General features: G+C 39.5%; 1 protein-coding gene across 1 annotated transcript; it reads right to left on the minus strand.

The window, feature by feature from the left end:
* Window positions 1-7,137: 7,137 nt before the first annotated feature.
* On the minus strand, window positions 7,138-8,171 carry LOC147608450 (uncharacterized; the record flags this gene model as incomplete). Its single annotated transcript, XM_086789438.1, has 4 exons — window positions 7,932-8,171; window positions 7,599-7,849; window positions 7,443-7,517; window positions 7,138-7,338 (listed from the first exon to the last, which is right to left on the minus strand). Coding segments are annotated over exons 1-4 (765 nt in total), but the record flags the coding sequence as incomplete, so codon positions are not given.
* Window positions 8,172-18,814: the final 10,643 nt, after the last annotated feature.

An 18,814-nucleotide genomic window follows, 5' to 3' on the forward strand; every position in this document is an offset into this window, starting at 1 on the left:
TCTTATTCCTTTCTGAACTGATAGTTTGGTAGTTCTTACTGACAGTTCTAAGCCACGTTTCCATATTTTATTATTTTGGAGGTCTTTTAGGAGAGAAATAAATCAAAAAATAGTGAATTTCTTACAGGGCCCCAAAATGAGCTCCCTTTTTCCCTAATGTCCAGGAGGAATTGCCCATGCCTTCCGGGGGCAAGGGAAGTTTTTCCAGGCTCGCGATGGATTAGTCTCTTGTCCGGATATTCATGGGCAAGGTCCTGAGTGTGGGACCATGCCCTGTGCAAGAAGTGCTACTTCCACTGCTAGCACCCCTGAATTCGTTGCGCGGTGGGGACAGGGATCTTACAGCTGGTATCAGAGCAAATTTGGCTAATGTGGATCAATCAAGAAGCCAAAAATATCAAAAATTTATGAAGAAGCAATAAAAGGTTGTAATTGTGTGAAAAAATTCATACAAATTGTTATTCAGACTAAAATTCATAAATTAGTAATCGGGTCTTTAAATGGAAGTATCGCAATTGCTTGGAATCATTGACTTGCTTGAGGTCTAGACATGATGGTATTTACCTTATTATTCCAAGGATCGTGACTACCCATATATACCGAGGAGGGTATAACTGCAGCTCTTTACTGGCAGTATATACGAGTAAATCTAAGAATTGAAATTATAAGCATAAATGCTATCCAGATGATGAATTTGAATGTGGTTGATATGATTTTTAAATTCTAGTTGAGAATTGATGAGTTGATTTGGACTCTGATTGAAAAATAATGATTCCTGAATTTTGATTGAAATGTAATAAGCTGAGCAAAACCATAATGAGGATGAATGGGAGAGTCCCTATGATGATGTTCATAACTAGAATGACGTTAATGACTTCAGGAAATCACTATGAGATTAGTGGATTGTGCTGACAGATTGCTACTATTAACTCGACCCCAATGGATCAAGTAATGGATGACAAATTATAAATCTATAAAACTAAGATCCCCCATGGAGTACTATTCATATGAAAATTTTGGTCTTACAGACCATTATTGTGTTAAAGATATGAATGATATGTTCTGAATGAATTGTTATCTGATAATGCGAGTATCTTTATCCCACAATTATGTGGGGAGCTAACCTATCTAAAGAACCCCAGAATCAGATGAATCAAAAATCGGATTTGAATCATAAATAAAGGGACTTAACAAGAGTTTTTTGTATTGATAGGAACATGGATCGAGGTCGTCGTGGTAGAAAGTATAACCCGCAACTCGATGAGGAAGAGCTCGACTTGGATTTTTGTAAAACTCTTCATAGTTCATAGCCTGGGCCTTTCAAGGGTGAAGGGAAAAACTTGGGTAAGACTGTGGAGAAGTGGATTGAAGCAATGGAAGAGTACTTTGATGTCACCGGGTACAATGAGAAGAGAAAAATGGCTCTTGCAAGACTGAAGATAGTAGAAACAATGAGAGTGGCATGGAGAAACCACTGCGAGACAAACCGTCTGGATCGGAGAACCCAACATGGAATGATCTCAAAATTTACCTAAGGATGAGGTTCTGTCCTCCCGGCTTTTTAGAAACAAAGATGAACAAATTCTTAGAGCTAACCCAGTGGAGTAGAACTATTTAAGTATATCACCAAGAGTTTTCTCTCCTTCTCAAATACTCGCACCACCGCCGTCGCTGAGTGAAGAACAGCTGATGGCCACCAGGTTCATTTGGGGACTGAACAAACCTTTAAATATTTTGGTGAAGAACGCCAAGCCAGTTTCCATGGCAGAAGCAGTTCAGATGGTGAAGGATTTCTCCAAGGCATTTGATGTCAAGGTCCCACCAAAGCAAGCACCATCACTTTTCAAAAGGTTTTTAGTTCCAGAAGGTGATTCCAACCTTCCACTGCTTAAGAGATATCAGGGTCAAGCCTAGGATATATGAAGTTCCAGAATGGAAGAGATGTCTTTCTCCCGAAACTCAATCCCCTGGAATTAAACTTCAGAAGTTCCACCCTTGAACAAGGGAGTGAAATGCTATAATTGGTGTCAAGGATTTGGACATCGCAGTATGGATTGTCTAACTCCTTTTGGATCAAGGTTTTAAGGGCAGGGAAATCAGGGATCAAGATTCCAGACTCCAGCTACTTCCTTCGAGAGTAATTAGGTTTCTATCCACGCCAAAATCAAGGAAATCCTAGAGGTAGACCCCTCTAACTAACGCGTAGTTTCAAACCAAAGTAATGCAAGACCTCTGCCTCAGAATAGGGAAAGTCAAAGAGAGTTGTTCCCAAATCGACCGTCCACTTCTAAGGCAGTAATGCTGGAAGTGATTGATGAAGAAGAAGAAGATGAAAGAGATCATACTCCACCCACAAGTTGAAAGAGATCATACTCCACCCACAAGATGAGGACGTCTCGCATTTTTTAAGTGGGGTAGGATGTAAGATTCCTCTCCCAGCCCCTCAAGATGTCTAATTTCTCTCCCCTTAAGATGTCCAGTTTCTCTCCCCTTAAGATGTCCAGTTTCTCTCCCTGTAATCAATCCCCTTTTAAGAATAATAACAGATCTTACTTCTATCTATTTTGGCCTAGAGAGAGAAAATATTCTAGAGAGAGATAATTCAGTTTCTAGATATCTTTGGATAGAAAAATATCCCTTCTTATCAAAATGATTTTCCCTGAAACAGAAATTAAAAAAGAACTTTACAATGTGCAATTGGAATAAATTGAAAATATGTAAAAAGGACCTTAGCCTGAGGGTCCAGATTTTTTTAAAATTTTGGATTAAGGTTTCTATGGACCAATAAGATTAATCCAAATGTAGGGAGGAGATAAATTAAAGAATAAAAGAAAAATCTCCCAAAAATGAGTAAATACTCACATAAGACTAAGGATAAGGTTTATTAGTTAAAAAAGAAGAGATATTTAGAGGAAATGATGCATTTTTGACACCTCAGTGTGGGGAATTTCCCTCATGAAGGAGGCACCTATTTCACATGTGTGGATGAGTTTTAAACTCACAAATAATGAGATATTTTCATCTCTCCTCTCTCCTGTTTCAACTAGATCCAAAAAGTAAGCTAAACTGACCTAAAAATGGTCAAAAAGTGACCAAACTGATCTGAAAAATTCTAGAATCAGTTTGCTTGGTTAGAGGCTCACTTTTTTCTATAAATCAAAGCCTCCCCCCTTGTAAAAGGTTAATAGTGTTTATGCACTGTTACTTTACTCCTCCCCAGAGTCAAATACATTGAATTCACTTGATATTTCAATTGTTTTTGACTAAATCCTCTCCAAAAGAACTGGTGGCCACTCTTGTTGCAAACAAGAGTAGAACCCTCAATCCCTCAAGCCAAAGGAAAGCTTACAAACTCCATGTAAGCTTAATTCTTACTTATTCAGAATTTTAAATCTATGGTTTTCTTAAATTTTATGCTTTTAAAATGTTTGAAATAAAATTTGATGCTATGCCTTGATGGAAAGGCCACCCCCTTCTCTTCTTTACAATTTAGCCTTCTTAATCCTAGAAAGTTTAATTAAATGACTTATTAAACTCTTTTCATTATTTACTCTCTTAATTTTTAAAAAATGGAGTAGATTAGAGATATTAGGATTCAAATTGGATTAATTCAAGTCATAAATTAAATGTTAAAATTGAGAAATGGTCAGCCATACAAAGGAGGTTATGGCAAAATTTTCTTAAATTTTGTGGAACTAAAGTTTATCATTAGGTATTTCTAAAAAAGTAATTCCTTCTGTTTGTGCATTTTAAAAGATTTATTTTATTTCAAAAGTGTTATTCTCATTAATTTTGATTTTATGCATAGAAAGATACATAAAGGAATTTATTTTTATTTCAAAAGAGTTATTCTCATTAATTTTGATTTTATGCATAGAAAGATGCATAAAGGAATTTATTTTTATTTCAAAAGAGTTATTCTCATTAATTTTGATTTTATGCATAGAAAGATGCATAAAGGAATTTAATTTTATTTCAAAAGTGTTATTCTCATTAAAATTGAATTTATGCATAGAAAGATGCATAAAGGATTTAATTTTATTTCGAAAGTGTTATTTTCCTTAAATTTGAATTATGCATAAATAGATGCGTAAAGAATCTCTATATCAATAATTAGGATCCTCTTAAATTCTATGTTTAAATTATGTGAAAAGAAGTGATGAGAATATGAGATGAATAGATGTGATGCGAATCAGATAGATGATTGGATAGATGTGATGTGAATAGAAGTGATGAGAATATGAGATGAATAGATGTGATCAGATGTGATGCGAATCAGATAGATGATTGGATAGATGTGATGTGAATAGATGTGATCAGAATATGAGATGAATAGATGTGATGAGATGTGATGCAAATCAAATAGATGATTGGATAGATGTGATGTGAATAGAAGTGATGAGAACATGAGATGAATAGATGTGATGAGATGTGATGCGAATCAGATAGATGATTGGATAGATGTGATGTGAATAGAAGTGATGTGAATAGATGATTGGATAGATGTGATGTGAATAGAAGTGATGAGAATATGAGATGAATCGATGTGATGATGCAAATTAGATAAATGTGAATGAATGGATGAGATGTCATGTCATGTGAATCAGAATGTAAATGAATGATATGAGATGTGAGTGAATAAGTGTGATGATAAAGGATGTGAATGTGTATGTGAAAGAATGGACGTGAGTGTGTATGTGAAAGAATGGACGTGAGTGTGTATGTGTATGTGAGGAATGGATGTGAGTGTGTATGTGAAGAATGGATGTGAATGAATATGTGAAAGAATGGATGTGGATGTATGTGAAAGAATGGATATAGATGTGTATGTGAAAGAATGTGATGCGATGTGTAAAGAGATGAGATGTGACATGAATATATGTGGATGTGTAGTGATAGATATGAAGGTATGGATAGACGTGAGTAGTCATACATGTGAACGATTGGATGGATGTAGATGAATGAGATGAGATGTGTATGAATAAGATATGATGTGGATAGAAGTTGTGATTTGGTGATGAGAATGAATGTGATGGATATGAATGAATGTGAATGTGAATGTGATGGATATGAATGAATGTGATGTGGTCTGAATGGGTGAGATGTGAGTGAATGTGATGTGGTCTGAATGGATGAGATGTGAATGAATGTGATGTGAAATGAGATGTGGATATGGGTAGATGCGAGTGGATGAGATCTGAATGAATGTGGATGGGTGAGATGTGAGTGAATGTGATGTGGTTTGAATGGATGAGATGTGAATGAATGTGATGTGATGAGATGTGGATATGGGTAGATGAGGAAAGATGTGATGAGATGAAAAATGATGTGATTGAATGAGAATAGGAATCCTTATGAAATGGTTTTAGAATTAAATAATGTGGGTTGATGTGAAGCAGTGTGGAAAGACGAGAGTTTGTTATAGAAATTGTATTTTTGAACTATTTTTAAATGATTATTTTATGTCAAGAATGCTGGGGAAGCATTTTGACCGTCTTGTGAATGAGGTCATTGAGACCTAATCTGATAGTTGCAACAGCTAATGGAGAGTCAATGGAGGAGGTCTCACCTAGCAAGGTCGGCCAAGGTCTTGACCAGCCTCGGTTTGATTAAAATGGTGAGCTTCCACAGTGCGGTGGATGAGGGACCAAGGAAGCGGCCTATGAGTGAAGCACTAGGTCACTTGCGACGAAGGATCCTCCCTAGAGGGTGCTGACCATACGGTACTCGGGCTCTGGGTCATCGACGATACCCACACGTGCGTCGTGGAAGATATTGGAACAAGGAGTAAGAGTTGTTTTCTGAATTCGGGCATGGATCTGATTGATTGACCTTGCTGGTCCTCAACGGATGAGTCCATGGATCTTTTATATGGATCCGTTGGTTGATCTTGCTAATCTTCAACGGAGATTTCATTTTTGTTATGTGAATATATTGCCGGTTACTATGAGCTAGGAACTATCGAAAAGGCCCCTGAGTGGACAGGTGGTGAGCGTTCTGGTTGCCAATGATGCCATAGGTACACCGATGAAGGAATGATTGGAAATAAGGATTTAGCCAGAGATTTTGAGGGTGCGTCAATACAATGAGCGTAAACCAATGAGCGTTGCGAGCAAGGGTATTTTATGAGCAACAATTCCGAGATAATAATAAAACCTTATTTCCCTATGAAATACAATACCTCCTAAAAGAGGAGCCACAAGAATATGCTTTAACTGGTTGGCTGCTTGGAAATAAATAGGCAAACAATTAGGTCCTTGTTACATGTTTGTAGTCAACACAGAGAAAAATTTTGAAAAACGCATCATCAACAAAAGTATTATAGATGGATTTAAGAGATATATTGGGCAAATTTCATCATGTCTAGGACTATGTGCAATTTTAGTAAAGGTCCATGAATGTGATATTAAATCATCTAAGTTGCCAACAAGAAGGTTCATTGTTCTTTAGTTCAAGCGAGAACCAAATTCATGCGATGTGCATGATTTCAGGGTTCTAACATCTCTAGCCTCAAACATACTCATGTATCTTATGAAGCTACAGAAAAACATTAATCATCAAGCTACAAAAAGTACCAACAAAACAAGAGAGTGGCTTGTGAATCCTTTATGACATAGACCTGCAATCCACCTAATACAAGAGTCAAGTAATACATCATCTATCAAGCTCAAAAAATGAAGCTATGAGTCTGTGTGGGGGGGCAGGAAAGCATGAATCCACATAATCCAAAAATAGCGCTATGCAAAAGACTACTTCTCATTTGCTTCATCATCAAGAAAAATACACCTTCTCCTACGTTTCTCCCGTCCCAATGATCGATCATCCACAGTGGTGCTTGTCATGTGTATTGCCATTGCCTCTGCATAACATGGTAACTCACTTTAAACTTCCATGACAACATCAAAGAAAAAGACAAAAGAAAAATGTAATAGAAAGACATGCATGTTTTACTTACTAGTCGGATGGTGCATCATGCACTTCATAATCACCAGAGGATGTGTCACTTTCTCCAAGGTCTGCCACCTTTTTTGTGCCATAGATCTCCTCTATATATGGTGAAAGGTAATCCTTGCATATCTCCTCATCATTATCAATGACCAAGCAACCACGGCCGGTGTGCATAGATGCCTTTAATATAGGCCCTGTCCCAGCCCCCAACTCCAATATTGTACCTGTTCGTGGGCAAAGAGCCTCAGTAAACATAAGCATATGAGAGGGACTCCTCTCTAGAATCCCTCGCCAACTACCACTTTTTCCACCACGTCGTGCTCTATTGCTTGAAGGTAAGTAATGACCAATAATCTCACAAGAGAGGTCCTGTTGCAAAATATTTCCCACCTACAAATTGAAATACACATAGTATCAAGTGATCACATTCAAAAGTAACCTCCAATCATTTAAATTCTATGCACTCCTAATAAGTACTGAAAGTGTCATCCAACCTTTAATGCACTCTCACTATTGAAAGGAGGATCCTTTCCCCTCTTGTGGAATGCCAAAGCATAAAATACATTCACCTATATAGGCAACAAAGAAAAAACAACACAATATTAGATGACAAGTAGCAAGAATTAACATTCAAGTGAATAGACTTAAACCTTTTGCATATGTCCATGCTTTTGTAGCAGAGATAATGACTCAGAGCTCTCCATAGTCCATCTGAAACCTAGCTCCAAGCCTGTACGCTTTGCAAAGCGCTCCACAGAAACAAGAGAAGAACTCAAGCAAAACACTAAGACCCATCCCATATCATCCATAACACATGATGCTGCCAATAGAGAGAACTTCATGTGGTCATCTGTAAGGACATTCCATTGTGGAATACCTTGAAACCCATGAATAGGCAAACCTGCATATTAATCATGTATATCAGCAAGTTCCTTTTACACAAACACCATCACAAAAAGGAGTATACATCAAAAAAGTTTTACCAGTAGGAAGATCAATGAAAGTAAGGTCAACACTCCAACTACTTGGCTTGGAATTTCTCATCTTTGGACCTCCACCCAAACGCACATAAAACTCCCTCATAAAAGCAAACCCCTCATTGAAGTTTCCGGATGCAAACTCTTTTCCAAGCACTATGTAATCGTAAATCCAAACCTTCGAATGATTTTTGACTCCATGCTTCTCCACGAACAAAAAGCTAGAAAGTGGAGCATACACCATAGCTCCCTTGGTACTTGTCTTGTGTGCTATAGGACTCTCCAAATTATGGGTGTCTATAGATAGTATGTCCAACAAAAAAACAAATTAATAAAATCCAAAAAACTATTAAAAACAAATATTTAAATACAGTCCAGAAGAACCCAATGTTACCTTTTATTACATCTCCCTTTTTTTGAGAGGGACGCCCCTTGTTTTTTCCCAAAGCATGCATCTCTAGCTCTTCTCTCTCTTTGATAGATTTCAACTCTGCCTCCATTTTCTTCCTTTGCTCCTCTGACATCTCACCTGATGACCCAGAATCAGATTTGCATTCTCCTTTTAAATGTTGAAGGTATCTCTCCTTCTCCTCCTCTAGGCACTCTCCTTTCTTCATGTCAATCCACCAAGGGCAATGCTTTCTCTCCCAATCCGTCAAGATAAAGACTCCATTAGGATCTTTACCTTCACGAAAGATGGAAGAGGTATACATACTATAGGTTGGAGGAGAAATCACAACCCAAGCCTTGCATATGTCAGGCAGACCATTGATTGTTTTCTTGGCTATTAGATGCATTAAAAACCTACAAAAGAGATATAATAAATCAACTAAAAAATAAACACGGTTCATAAGATTTCAAGAAACAATGAAAAAAGAGAATTACCTATAAACCAACCGTCTTGAGGAGTTTTTTAAATCCACATGCTTGGCCGACGGAGTTGCCACACTCATCTCTTTCTGGAGTTCATAAAACAGCACTCCTCTATAACGGTTTACAATATCTGCAAAGTAAGTCTCTATGTGCACATCGGCAAGTAGCTCCACCTTATTCACCCCCTGAGTAGAATCTACCACTTGGTGTAGAAGCCGTGTGGCATCCTCCAATACCTGATCCATCCAAACCTCCAAGCCAAGGAATGTAGTGGTGATCTCCAAGTGGCATACCATAGCTCTGCCGAAAGTTCTCATCTGCACCTAACATCTTTAACATTTTCAGCTTGAGATTTTGGGAACAAGCAGCACTAGAAATGGCATAAAGTTTCTCAATTGAGATCTTAAACTTCTCATCCTCAAAGGGCAGCTTCCATAATACATTGAACCACTCCTCTGAATTAGATGGATTTACCACCGAAAGATTCTGTGCCACCAAAAGAAAAGAATTAGAAGAAGAAATGATTGTGATGCCAAAGAACCAAAAGCAGAAGATACAAACCCGTGTCATCCTTCTATTATAGGATTTGACGACACTCCTCCTAGCTAGTGTCTCAGCCTTAATACGCTCATCCTTTGCCAAGCTTGAGGGAATCTTCTTAATTGCCAATTCTAAATCTGATTTCCATTTATTCTTCAAAAACTAACAGCCATTAAAAAAACACTTAATGACAAAGATAGCAAAGTAACATTCTTAACCACCTTTATTAAGTACTTACCCCATATACAATGGGTCCAAGAATAGCTTGAGTGAGAGGATACCAAACTCGCCTTCCAGATTGTGCCTCCCTAGACCTGGCCTTCTCCATTGACCTCTTATCTTCTTCCGTGAAGGAGTCAGTGAAATTAGATGGATCAAGAGAGCAAACCGTGCTTGTATGGAATAAGTAATCTTTGAGGTTTGTCTTTACAATAGCCTCTTCATTCATTCTTCATGAAATAAATAGAAACAACCATAAGAACTAATCAAAACAACCATAAATACAATGTTGAATATACAAAATGTTGAATACTCACATGTTTATTCTTTGAAGTGCAGCGATAAGCCTCATCTCATCTTGTTGATTAGGCACAATGAATTGCGCCATAACTCGAACATGTCTCTTCTTATCATTACGATACATCTCCTTGATGCTCTCAAGCCAAGAAGCGGTCCTGTGATTTCCCTCCCAAACATAAAACATCTTTCCACTTAACATAGACCACTCATCTTTAGATGCAATCTCCTCCTCAAACTCTGCATTGACAAGCTGCCAGTTTTTGTCCCATGTCTTCATGATATCTTCATCCACATCCTTTGTGCTGCCATCTGGTAGATTTATGGAGAGAACAAACATACCTTTCATCATCAAATATCCTTCCTCTTCAAAAACCTTCTTTAACAATGAGAGATCTTTTCGAAGCTCTCGCACCCTCTCGTTGACCAAGCATCTACACAGAGGGATCAATGGAGGCATGGAACCCTGATTAAGTGCCAAGCTGTCTATGAACTCAGACCCATGTGGCTTGATGATGGATTGTGGAATAAGATCATCCACATCTTTCTCATCCTTGTCACTAGAAGCATCAACCTGTTGTTGAATCGGTATGAAAGGCTCAGTTAGAACTTTGTCTCCAGCTTCTTTGCTAACTTCCTTTTGAATGTGACTCCCTTGACCACTCTCTGCCATTTCAATGGTCTTTTCACTGCCATCACTAGGTGGAGATTTTCGCTTTCTTCCCACATTCTTGGCCGTTGATGTCTTCCTTTTTCCAAGAGCAGGTGACTACAAAAGACATTAAGAGCAAGTGATTATACAAGACATTGTTCTTTGCAACACTATTTCGCCAGCGAAATACATAAGGATGGAAAAACACTTGACATTACATGCATTCAGAGTTGCATAAGACAAATTCACAAATTTCAAGGCATTCATGCACCTCAATTAACCAAAACGAGGAAATTTATCACAAATACCTTTCCACATTGCATTGAGTGGAGGATGGATGTGTACACCAAGTTGGGAAGGTTTCCACATTGTAGATAGGTATGCTCACAAGAACACACACATACACTATTTCGCTGGCGAAATAGTGTATGTGTGTGTTTTAGTTACCACAAAAACACACACAAACACTATTTCGCTGGCAAAATAGTGTGTGTGTGTGTTTTTGATAATCTGCAAATGAGTGTGTGTGTGTGTTTTTGATAATCTTCTGAGCTTGGCCATCACGACATAATCCTACAACTATGAAAAGGCGAAATAGTCTGTATGAGTTTTGGCTACCACAAAAACACACACAAACACTATTTCGCTGGCGAAATAGTGTGGATGTGTCTTTTTGATTGTCTATCATATCATCATCATCAAGAGAGCAACAACATCATCATAGTGATGGATACATGTGCAAATACATCATCTCCTTATCATAGTGATGGATACAAGTGCAAACATGTATCCTTATCAATACAAAATGAGATCTTGTGTGTGTGGTGGCATCCTCATCCATCTAGAATATCTATCATAGGAGAGACTATGATTATCAAGAGGATCGCCATGCCCGCTATGAGAGGTGGAGTATCCTTGTGTCACTCGAATTGGATTTATCATGTGGAATGCTACGATTAAAAATGAGCTTATGAACATCAAGTGCTGGGAAATCTGGTCTAAGGTTTAGGCCGCACCTCTATTGCCATGCGAGCGCACAAACACACTCACACACACTATTTCGCTGGCGAAATAGTGTGGGTGTGAGTATTTTATCCGTCCTTTTTAAGGGCAGCTCCTGTTTGTGAGCCTCAACTGAGGATAGTGTGAACATGCACCATTTAGGCAGAGGGCATGAGTGTAGTAGTATAAGTGAGATGTATGCTCGATTAATAGGCTGGATTTTGGGGGAGCCTTTGGAGGGAGAAAAGGTCATCCATGAGGTTAAGAAATCGCCTTACTAAGGAGGTTAAGAAACCACACTTGCTGCCCTACACAAAAGCACCTCACCCCTCCTCCAAGTCACTCACTAAAAGGTCAAGCTCCCATGTAGGTGGAGGGAGTGTGCAGTTTTGCAACAAGCTTGCAGAGGAATTTTAGATTTTTTCTTTTCAAAAATCAATCCTCAAACAAGCTGTACTTTTTTCCACTTAATTCACCAACATGGGCTTGTATTCACTGCATATTTTTGCATCGAAGCTTTTCAAACACACTCACAAACACACTATTTCGCTGGCGAAATAGTGTGGGTGTGAGTAATTTACTGCTGGCAGTTTTTCCAAGTGCGCTCAAAACGCACAAACACACTCACACACACTATTTCGCTGGCGAAATAGTGTGGGTGTGAGTGATGGATGAGATAGACGAAACAAACACACACACACACACACACACACACCTTGAAATGTCCGATTCGCAGGTTTCGGCGATAGCACACAAACACACACACACCTTGAAATGGACTCGAAATACCTTGCTGCTGCCCGCTGATCTCCTTGTCGCACGCTTCATATCTGCTGTGAGGCTGAAGGCAATACTCGGGAGACTGCTCAGGTGCAGAGGCGGAAGACAAAGCTCGGGCGCAGAGACAAAGTTCGGGAGAGCTCCGGCGCAGATGAAAGATAACCTTAAAGCTCAACCGGTTTTCATTTAAAAAATCTATACGTTAATCGATTTTATAACTAAAACTTAGAGTCAACAAACTCACACACCCAAATTAAAGGCTCTCTGACTCACACACACCTACCCAAATTAAAGGCTCTCTAACTCTCTCTAACTCTCTAACTCTAATCCGAGTTCACTTTCGAGGGTCTCCCACACTCGCGTCCATCAATCTCTAGCCTTAATTCCTTTCTATGGGCTCTCTCCCTCTTTGTCTCTCCGGAGATATTAGGTTGCACCTAGGTCCTTTACTCACCCACCCAGTCACTTTAACCACTCGCCCAACCCCCCTCTGGTAAGCGGATCTAGAGAATCTCTCTTTAACTCTCTTTAAAAAGGAGGCGGCGGCTTGAATGACACACACACTTGTTGGGTTTAACGCATTAAACGATTATATATTCTCTTTACGCTACATATTATAAATAATAGCTATTTTTAACCTTTTATAATAATTATTTGATTAAAGATCTTGCCTCATAACAAAAAATAAAAAGGACACTCTTTATAAAAGAAGTGTCGCCTCTAACAAGTCGACGAGTTCTTGACAATGGAGAAAGCAATTGTTCAAGATGAGAATGGTGTCATTCAGATGGAGTTCATAACAATGGCTGGATTTGTTGAGGTGTCCAAAAGAGAATTGTCTTTACATTTTGGCCTGACAGAGGAATCCATCCACCTTCACCAAGTATCTGGTGATCCGGATGATGGCCTGTATTTTGATCTTGCATCTTACCTTAGAGAACAAGAAGTAATGTTTCACCTGGATTTTCAGTTTGGAAAGGTATTTATTGTTCGTGGAGATAAGGTGCCATGTATCCCTTCTCAAGATGAAGATTTTACAGATCTTGAAGTTGAAAAGAGGATTATAGGTGACACATTTCAAGAAGACGATGATGCTACAGTCAGTATAGTGCAATTACTCAGAAATCTTCCATTGAGGAACTCATTGAGAAACACTTTTATGCAAGCTAATGAAATAAAACAAGTGTCAGAGCTACCTAATAGATATGATGGGAATATAATGTTCGAGCTGCCCTATGCAAATCCCTCAACAAGAACCATTGGCATGGAAAGCAAGTTGGATGGGCATACTTGGACAAATGAGATGACAAGCAACATATCTGGATTTGAGGGAGTAGTGAGATACAGAAAGTGTGGTGGCCATTTACAATGCCTTAACAACTTATGCACTAGCTTGCAACGATCTAAAGTAAAAAATGAGAAGCATTGGACTGGTCGGTTAACAAGAGTTTGTCCAGAGGGCTCAACAACAGAAGGATTCGGAAGCCTTAAGTGCTTTTATTGCAAGTCATATCCAACTTGCGTTGCTCAATGTACATGCAAGCTGGTGCTTTGTTTTCCCAATGAGATTGCAGGTAGAAAGGTGTCTAGAGGTGTCATACATATTGGCCACCACATGCATCCAGTTGCAGAGGGTGTTTCTAAACAAATTCTGGATAATGTCCATGAAAGAGTTAGTAGAATGGTTTCTAGAGACATTGGTGGTAAACCCAGATCTTTTCAACTAAAACTAGCAAAGGAGATTGTCATGGAATCTTGTCTTTTTCAACAACATGAAGGAGATGTTAAAGTGTCTCACAACGACTTAAGTGTCTTGCTGGCAAAACTAGCACCTGCTCTCGACAACAGAAGGTTATCACGTTGGAGGAGAGACACACAAGTTGACTTTGGACATCCATGTGGTGACTTTGAGGCTCTGCTAAAGCTCAAATCAAAATTGATGTTTGATTACTTTCAGAGTATTGCATTCCCTGGGCAGATAGAGTTGTCAAGCTTCGAAAGGTGTCATGTCTTTAAAATGTCAACCCAAGGACCAGGTAATGGAGTAGAGTTGGTTAATAAAATGAGGCCTAAAGGTGAGTTAGGTGGCTGTTGGGTGTTGTTTGACTTTGTGAAGAGAATGCATGACTGGACGACCATGGCTTGCCATGTATATAATCCATTTGTGCAAGAGATGCAGACCATTGCAATAGGGGATTTTAAGGTCGAGGACACAGAGTCCCAGATTTTATTTTGGACATTGTTGAATATGGTTATGGAGAAAAAGGGTTACAAGAAGGCATGTTTCAAGGGATTCATGGCTGATGAGGCTCAGGCTAATTGGCGAGCAGTTAGGACAGTTTTTAATGGAGGCCCTGAAAATGTCATGGTTGGAAGAGAGAGGTCTTGCTCCTTTCATTGGGAGCAAAGCATGCAGCATCATGCAAAAAAATGCATTCCCTCTCATAGCCAAGAGGAGTTCAAGTCATGATGTCGTGCATGGAAAGCAGCACCATCAGAGGAGGCTGCTGAGCAGGAATTGGACAATCTTTGGACATGGTTGCAAGAAGGTCATGCTGACAAAACCAATATCTCAGCTTTGCAAACATGGTTAATATGGTGGCATGCAAGAGTAGCTCACTGGGGTGAATACATGGTCAAGGTAAGACAATCTAATATGGAGTTGACTCCTGCCTTGTAATTTTGATTCATTTATCTTATGTTTAAATTTGTTCAAATATGCAGGCCATGGAGGGAGATGAAAAGTACCTTGTTCCAAGAGCAAACTTGGCGGAGTCTATGCATGGGAGTTGGCTGGCATCCAATGATGGGGTGAAATACATTTCACTCTACAATGCTTGCTATAATGACCTTATGAATACTCTAATCCAACAGTCAAAATATGATAGCTATCTTAAGGGTGGCCACCTTGGATGTGGTCCTGGATTGGAGAAACTTAAGAGACGGGCCTCAACAAGTGCAATCCCACCTGCGGCAAGAGAAATTGTTGATCTCACAAATGAGGCTGCTGTAGAGCTGGGGGCTGCCAATAGGTCTCTCTCCGCAGATGGTGATTCTAGGTCTGTTCGACGAAAAAGACGAGGTGTATTAAAGAATCCTATCAAAGAGGGAGATTCACACCGACCAGAGTATGAGTATGTCACTTATAACACACAACATCACGGTGCACCCAATGTTTTGCAGGAAGTACATAATGAGGGAGAGGTGGAAATACATTCAACAAGGTGGGCAATCAGAAGGACAACACCAGGGAGTAAGGTGCGGTGCCAAGGATACTTGAGAAATGAGAAACGAAAATGTAATGAACTTATTGATAAAAAAGGTAGGGCAGGATTACTAGGAGTGCCAGCACCATGTTTTGAGGGACTCATTGAAATCCCCTCTGGAACCAGGAAACAATTTGTATGGTTTTGTGGAAGTAATGTTGACCATACCTGGGAGCCCTCTCACAATGTAATCGAGAAACCAAGCACTAGACCTGCTGTGTGGCCAGTTGCAATTGGAACTTCATTGGATTCTACAGAAATATCTGCATTGTCAAAGGCAAGCTTTGATTTGAAGAACATTAGTGCAGAGGCACATCAACAAGTAGGGACTCCTCTTGCAAGTCATGATGATGCTGATGTGCGTCCCATGAACCGCAATGGAAAGCTAGTGATTGTTGCCAGGGTGGTGAACAAAGAAATGCGGGATAGAATCAAAAGGGCTGCAGAGCTTATTTGCACTGTTCATGGGTGTAGGGTTGTTGTGCCAAAGGAGCATGTTGAATACACTTTATCGACTGAAGGAAGCATCAAGAAAGGACAAAACTACTTGGTTACTGTTTCAGCTTTTCCTTCTTGCACATGCGATGACTTTCAAAATCGGGAACGCAAAGGCAAAAGATACATGCCTTGCAAACACCTTTACTTTATTTATATGCATGAGCTGGACTTGAATGTGGATCACCAAAAGTTTATTCACCAAGCAGCCCTCACTAAAAGAGAGTTGCAGCAAGCTTTGCGACTAGTTGCTTGATGATGTAATTTTTACTTTTTGGTATTGCGCATAGTCCATGTTGGAACTCCTTCAATGTATTTAATTTTTGGTGTTGTTCGCAAATTGCAATGAGTTGTAGCAAGCATTGCTGCTAGTGGCTTGACGATGTAATTTTTACTTTAAGAGATTTAAATTTTTACTTATAATGTATTTCTTTTTGGGATCTTCTTTAAAGTCATGTTTGTAATGGATTTAAATTTCAATTTTTTCTTTGATGTGCACTTTTTATCTTTATTCATAGGGAAATACAAGCTTCCTTGAGGTTCATAGTTTGGATATTGCAATGATGATGGCCCTTTTTTTTTTCCTTCGCTCGCCACGCTCGACACTTTACGCTCGTAAAAAGGGCCCCCCCAGATTTTGAGAGGATTATGATCAGTGACACTGACACAATGATTTTATTAAATGATTGTTTTTAAAGATAGCTGATTCTATGGTGAAAAAAGGCAATTGCATATTGGGTGTGTAAGTGGTGTGACTAGTTTTAAGTTTGCATGAATATCCAGCTAGGGGGCCTGGGAACTCTTCCCTGGTACTTGGGACAAAACCTAACCAAATTCCTAATTGGATCCCATCACTACAATGGTTGGGTGGTTGGCTAACCCATGTGACTGGATGGGGTTAGCCTGGACTGATGGATCCCTAAATTGAGACTCAATTCTATTATGGTACGATAGATGAAGTAAATCCCGATCAAAAATTATTCTATGGAAAAGAATCAATGGCGCTGCCTCTCAATGAGGAAAAAAGCATTGGTCTCTATGATCCAAGTGCAATCTTTTCCCCCTGATCTGACTATGGGACTTATGGGGATCAGTTCTGTTAGATAAGGCTTTTGACTACGTTAGAGAAAAGTTATCCAGGAGGAACTGCCCGTACTTTCCGGGCAAGGGAAGGTTTTCCGGGTTCGATTTTGGAAAAACCGATGGATTAGTCTCTTGTCCGGATATCCATGAACGAGGCCCCAAGTGTGGGACCCTGCCCCGTGCAAGAAGTGCTACTTCTACTGCTAGCACTCCTGATTTCGTTGCGTGATGGGGACAGGGATCTTACACCTCGTTTACCTTCTCAGGGAAAGGCACATCAACTAGTGATGGTGTAGCAATGATTATGAGGAACCATAACTATTCCATAAGCTATATGTTTAGAAAATAGCTTCTTTTTATAGTTGTATCATTTTTTTAATGGATTGAAGATGGAAATAATAAACATTATCTCTATTTTAGCATGTTTTTTGAAAACTTATTGTTAGATTTTCAATTTTAATCTCAAAAAGTAAGTAAAACGAAGTCTTTTTTTTCATGTTAATTTTTGTAAGAAATGTGTAAAGTCCCCAAAATATTATCAATTTTTGGTAGTGTTATACGCATGCATAGACCACTTTTTAAAAAGAGGTAAAAAACTGAACTTTTTTATGTAATCTTTGAAAGATGCCAAATGTTTCTCGTTTTTAGAATATATTACCTATTTTGTTTGCAATAGTGTTCCCTCCTAAATGACCAACTCCTTCAGCCCCAAAGGACGATCTCCCACAAAATGGAACAGCTCAAGCAGGAGCTTAGCCAATATAAGGAGCAAAATGCAAAGCTGATCGCCCTAGGAAGAGGCCTCTCCAAGTCCAACAGGAGGGGGTAACCATGCAAAACTTGCAATGGCCATGGTATCCGACTCCGGTCAACAAAACAGACTCGGCCATGGTGCTATTAAAAAAAGAACATACAACGGCCCTCCACAAGAATTATGATGAGCTGCAGGATCGGATGGCCATGAAGATAGCACATACAAATACAAGCACAAACAAGCTCTGAAGGATAGAGATGACATGCAAGCTCATATTGATGAGATGGAGACCAAATTGGCTGACAAGAAGCCTCCGGCTCGGCAAGGAAAGCACCAAAACACATGTGAAGATATTTAAATGGCCATCGCCACTCTTACAGAGGCCAAGAGTGTAACACTCCATGTCGGCTGGCCAGAACGGAGATCTCCAACCTACAACAAGAGGCAACCAGGCAAGTTAGCAACCTTACTCAGATTATGAGCCAAGGGTGTGCCTACATCCAAATCCTTGCAGGTGTTATTGTTGGCTGCCAATCCACGTGAACCTCGAGCTTGGTGGATGGATGACTTTCTGTAGAGTAGCATGCCCTATAATATCAGCCTCTCCCACACCTCACCGTCGTGGATGTGGCCCATTCGGCTCTGATTGGTCTAAACAATCCAATTCAACCCATGTTGCTTGCTGCCAATGATGCTACTGAGACAATGAGCTGGCTAGCGCCTCCGGAACCAAGGGATTAGGAACATCCCCAAGGGCGTATGGGTTAGAATTGCTTAGAAACACAATGCTAAGGAGGATGCCAAGGAGTATCCATAGTAGACCCAATCTCTGGGTGATTTACACTTCCATAGACAACATCAAGGAAAGACTATGGGTTCGAGTCGTTGGATTAGGAATTCGCCCCACTGGGTGTGCCAAGTGTTGAGG

The sequence above is a fragment of the Cibotium barometz genome, chromosome 53 (genome assembly GCF_041138505.1).
Source record: "Cibotium barometz isolate CiBa-2024 chromosome 53, ASM4113850v1, whole genome shotgun sequence".
In the NCBI taxonomy this organism is placed as follows: domain Eukaryota; kingdom Viridiplantae; phylum Streptophyta; class Polypodiopsida; order Cyatheales; family Cibotiaceae; genus Cibotium; species Cibotium barometz.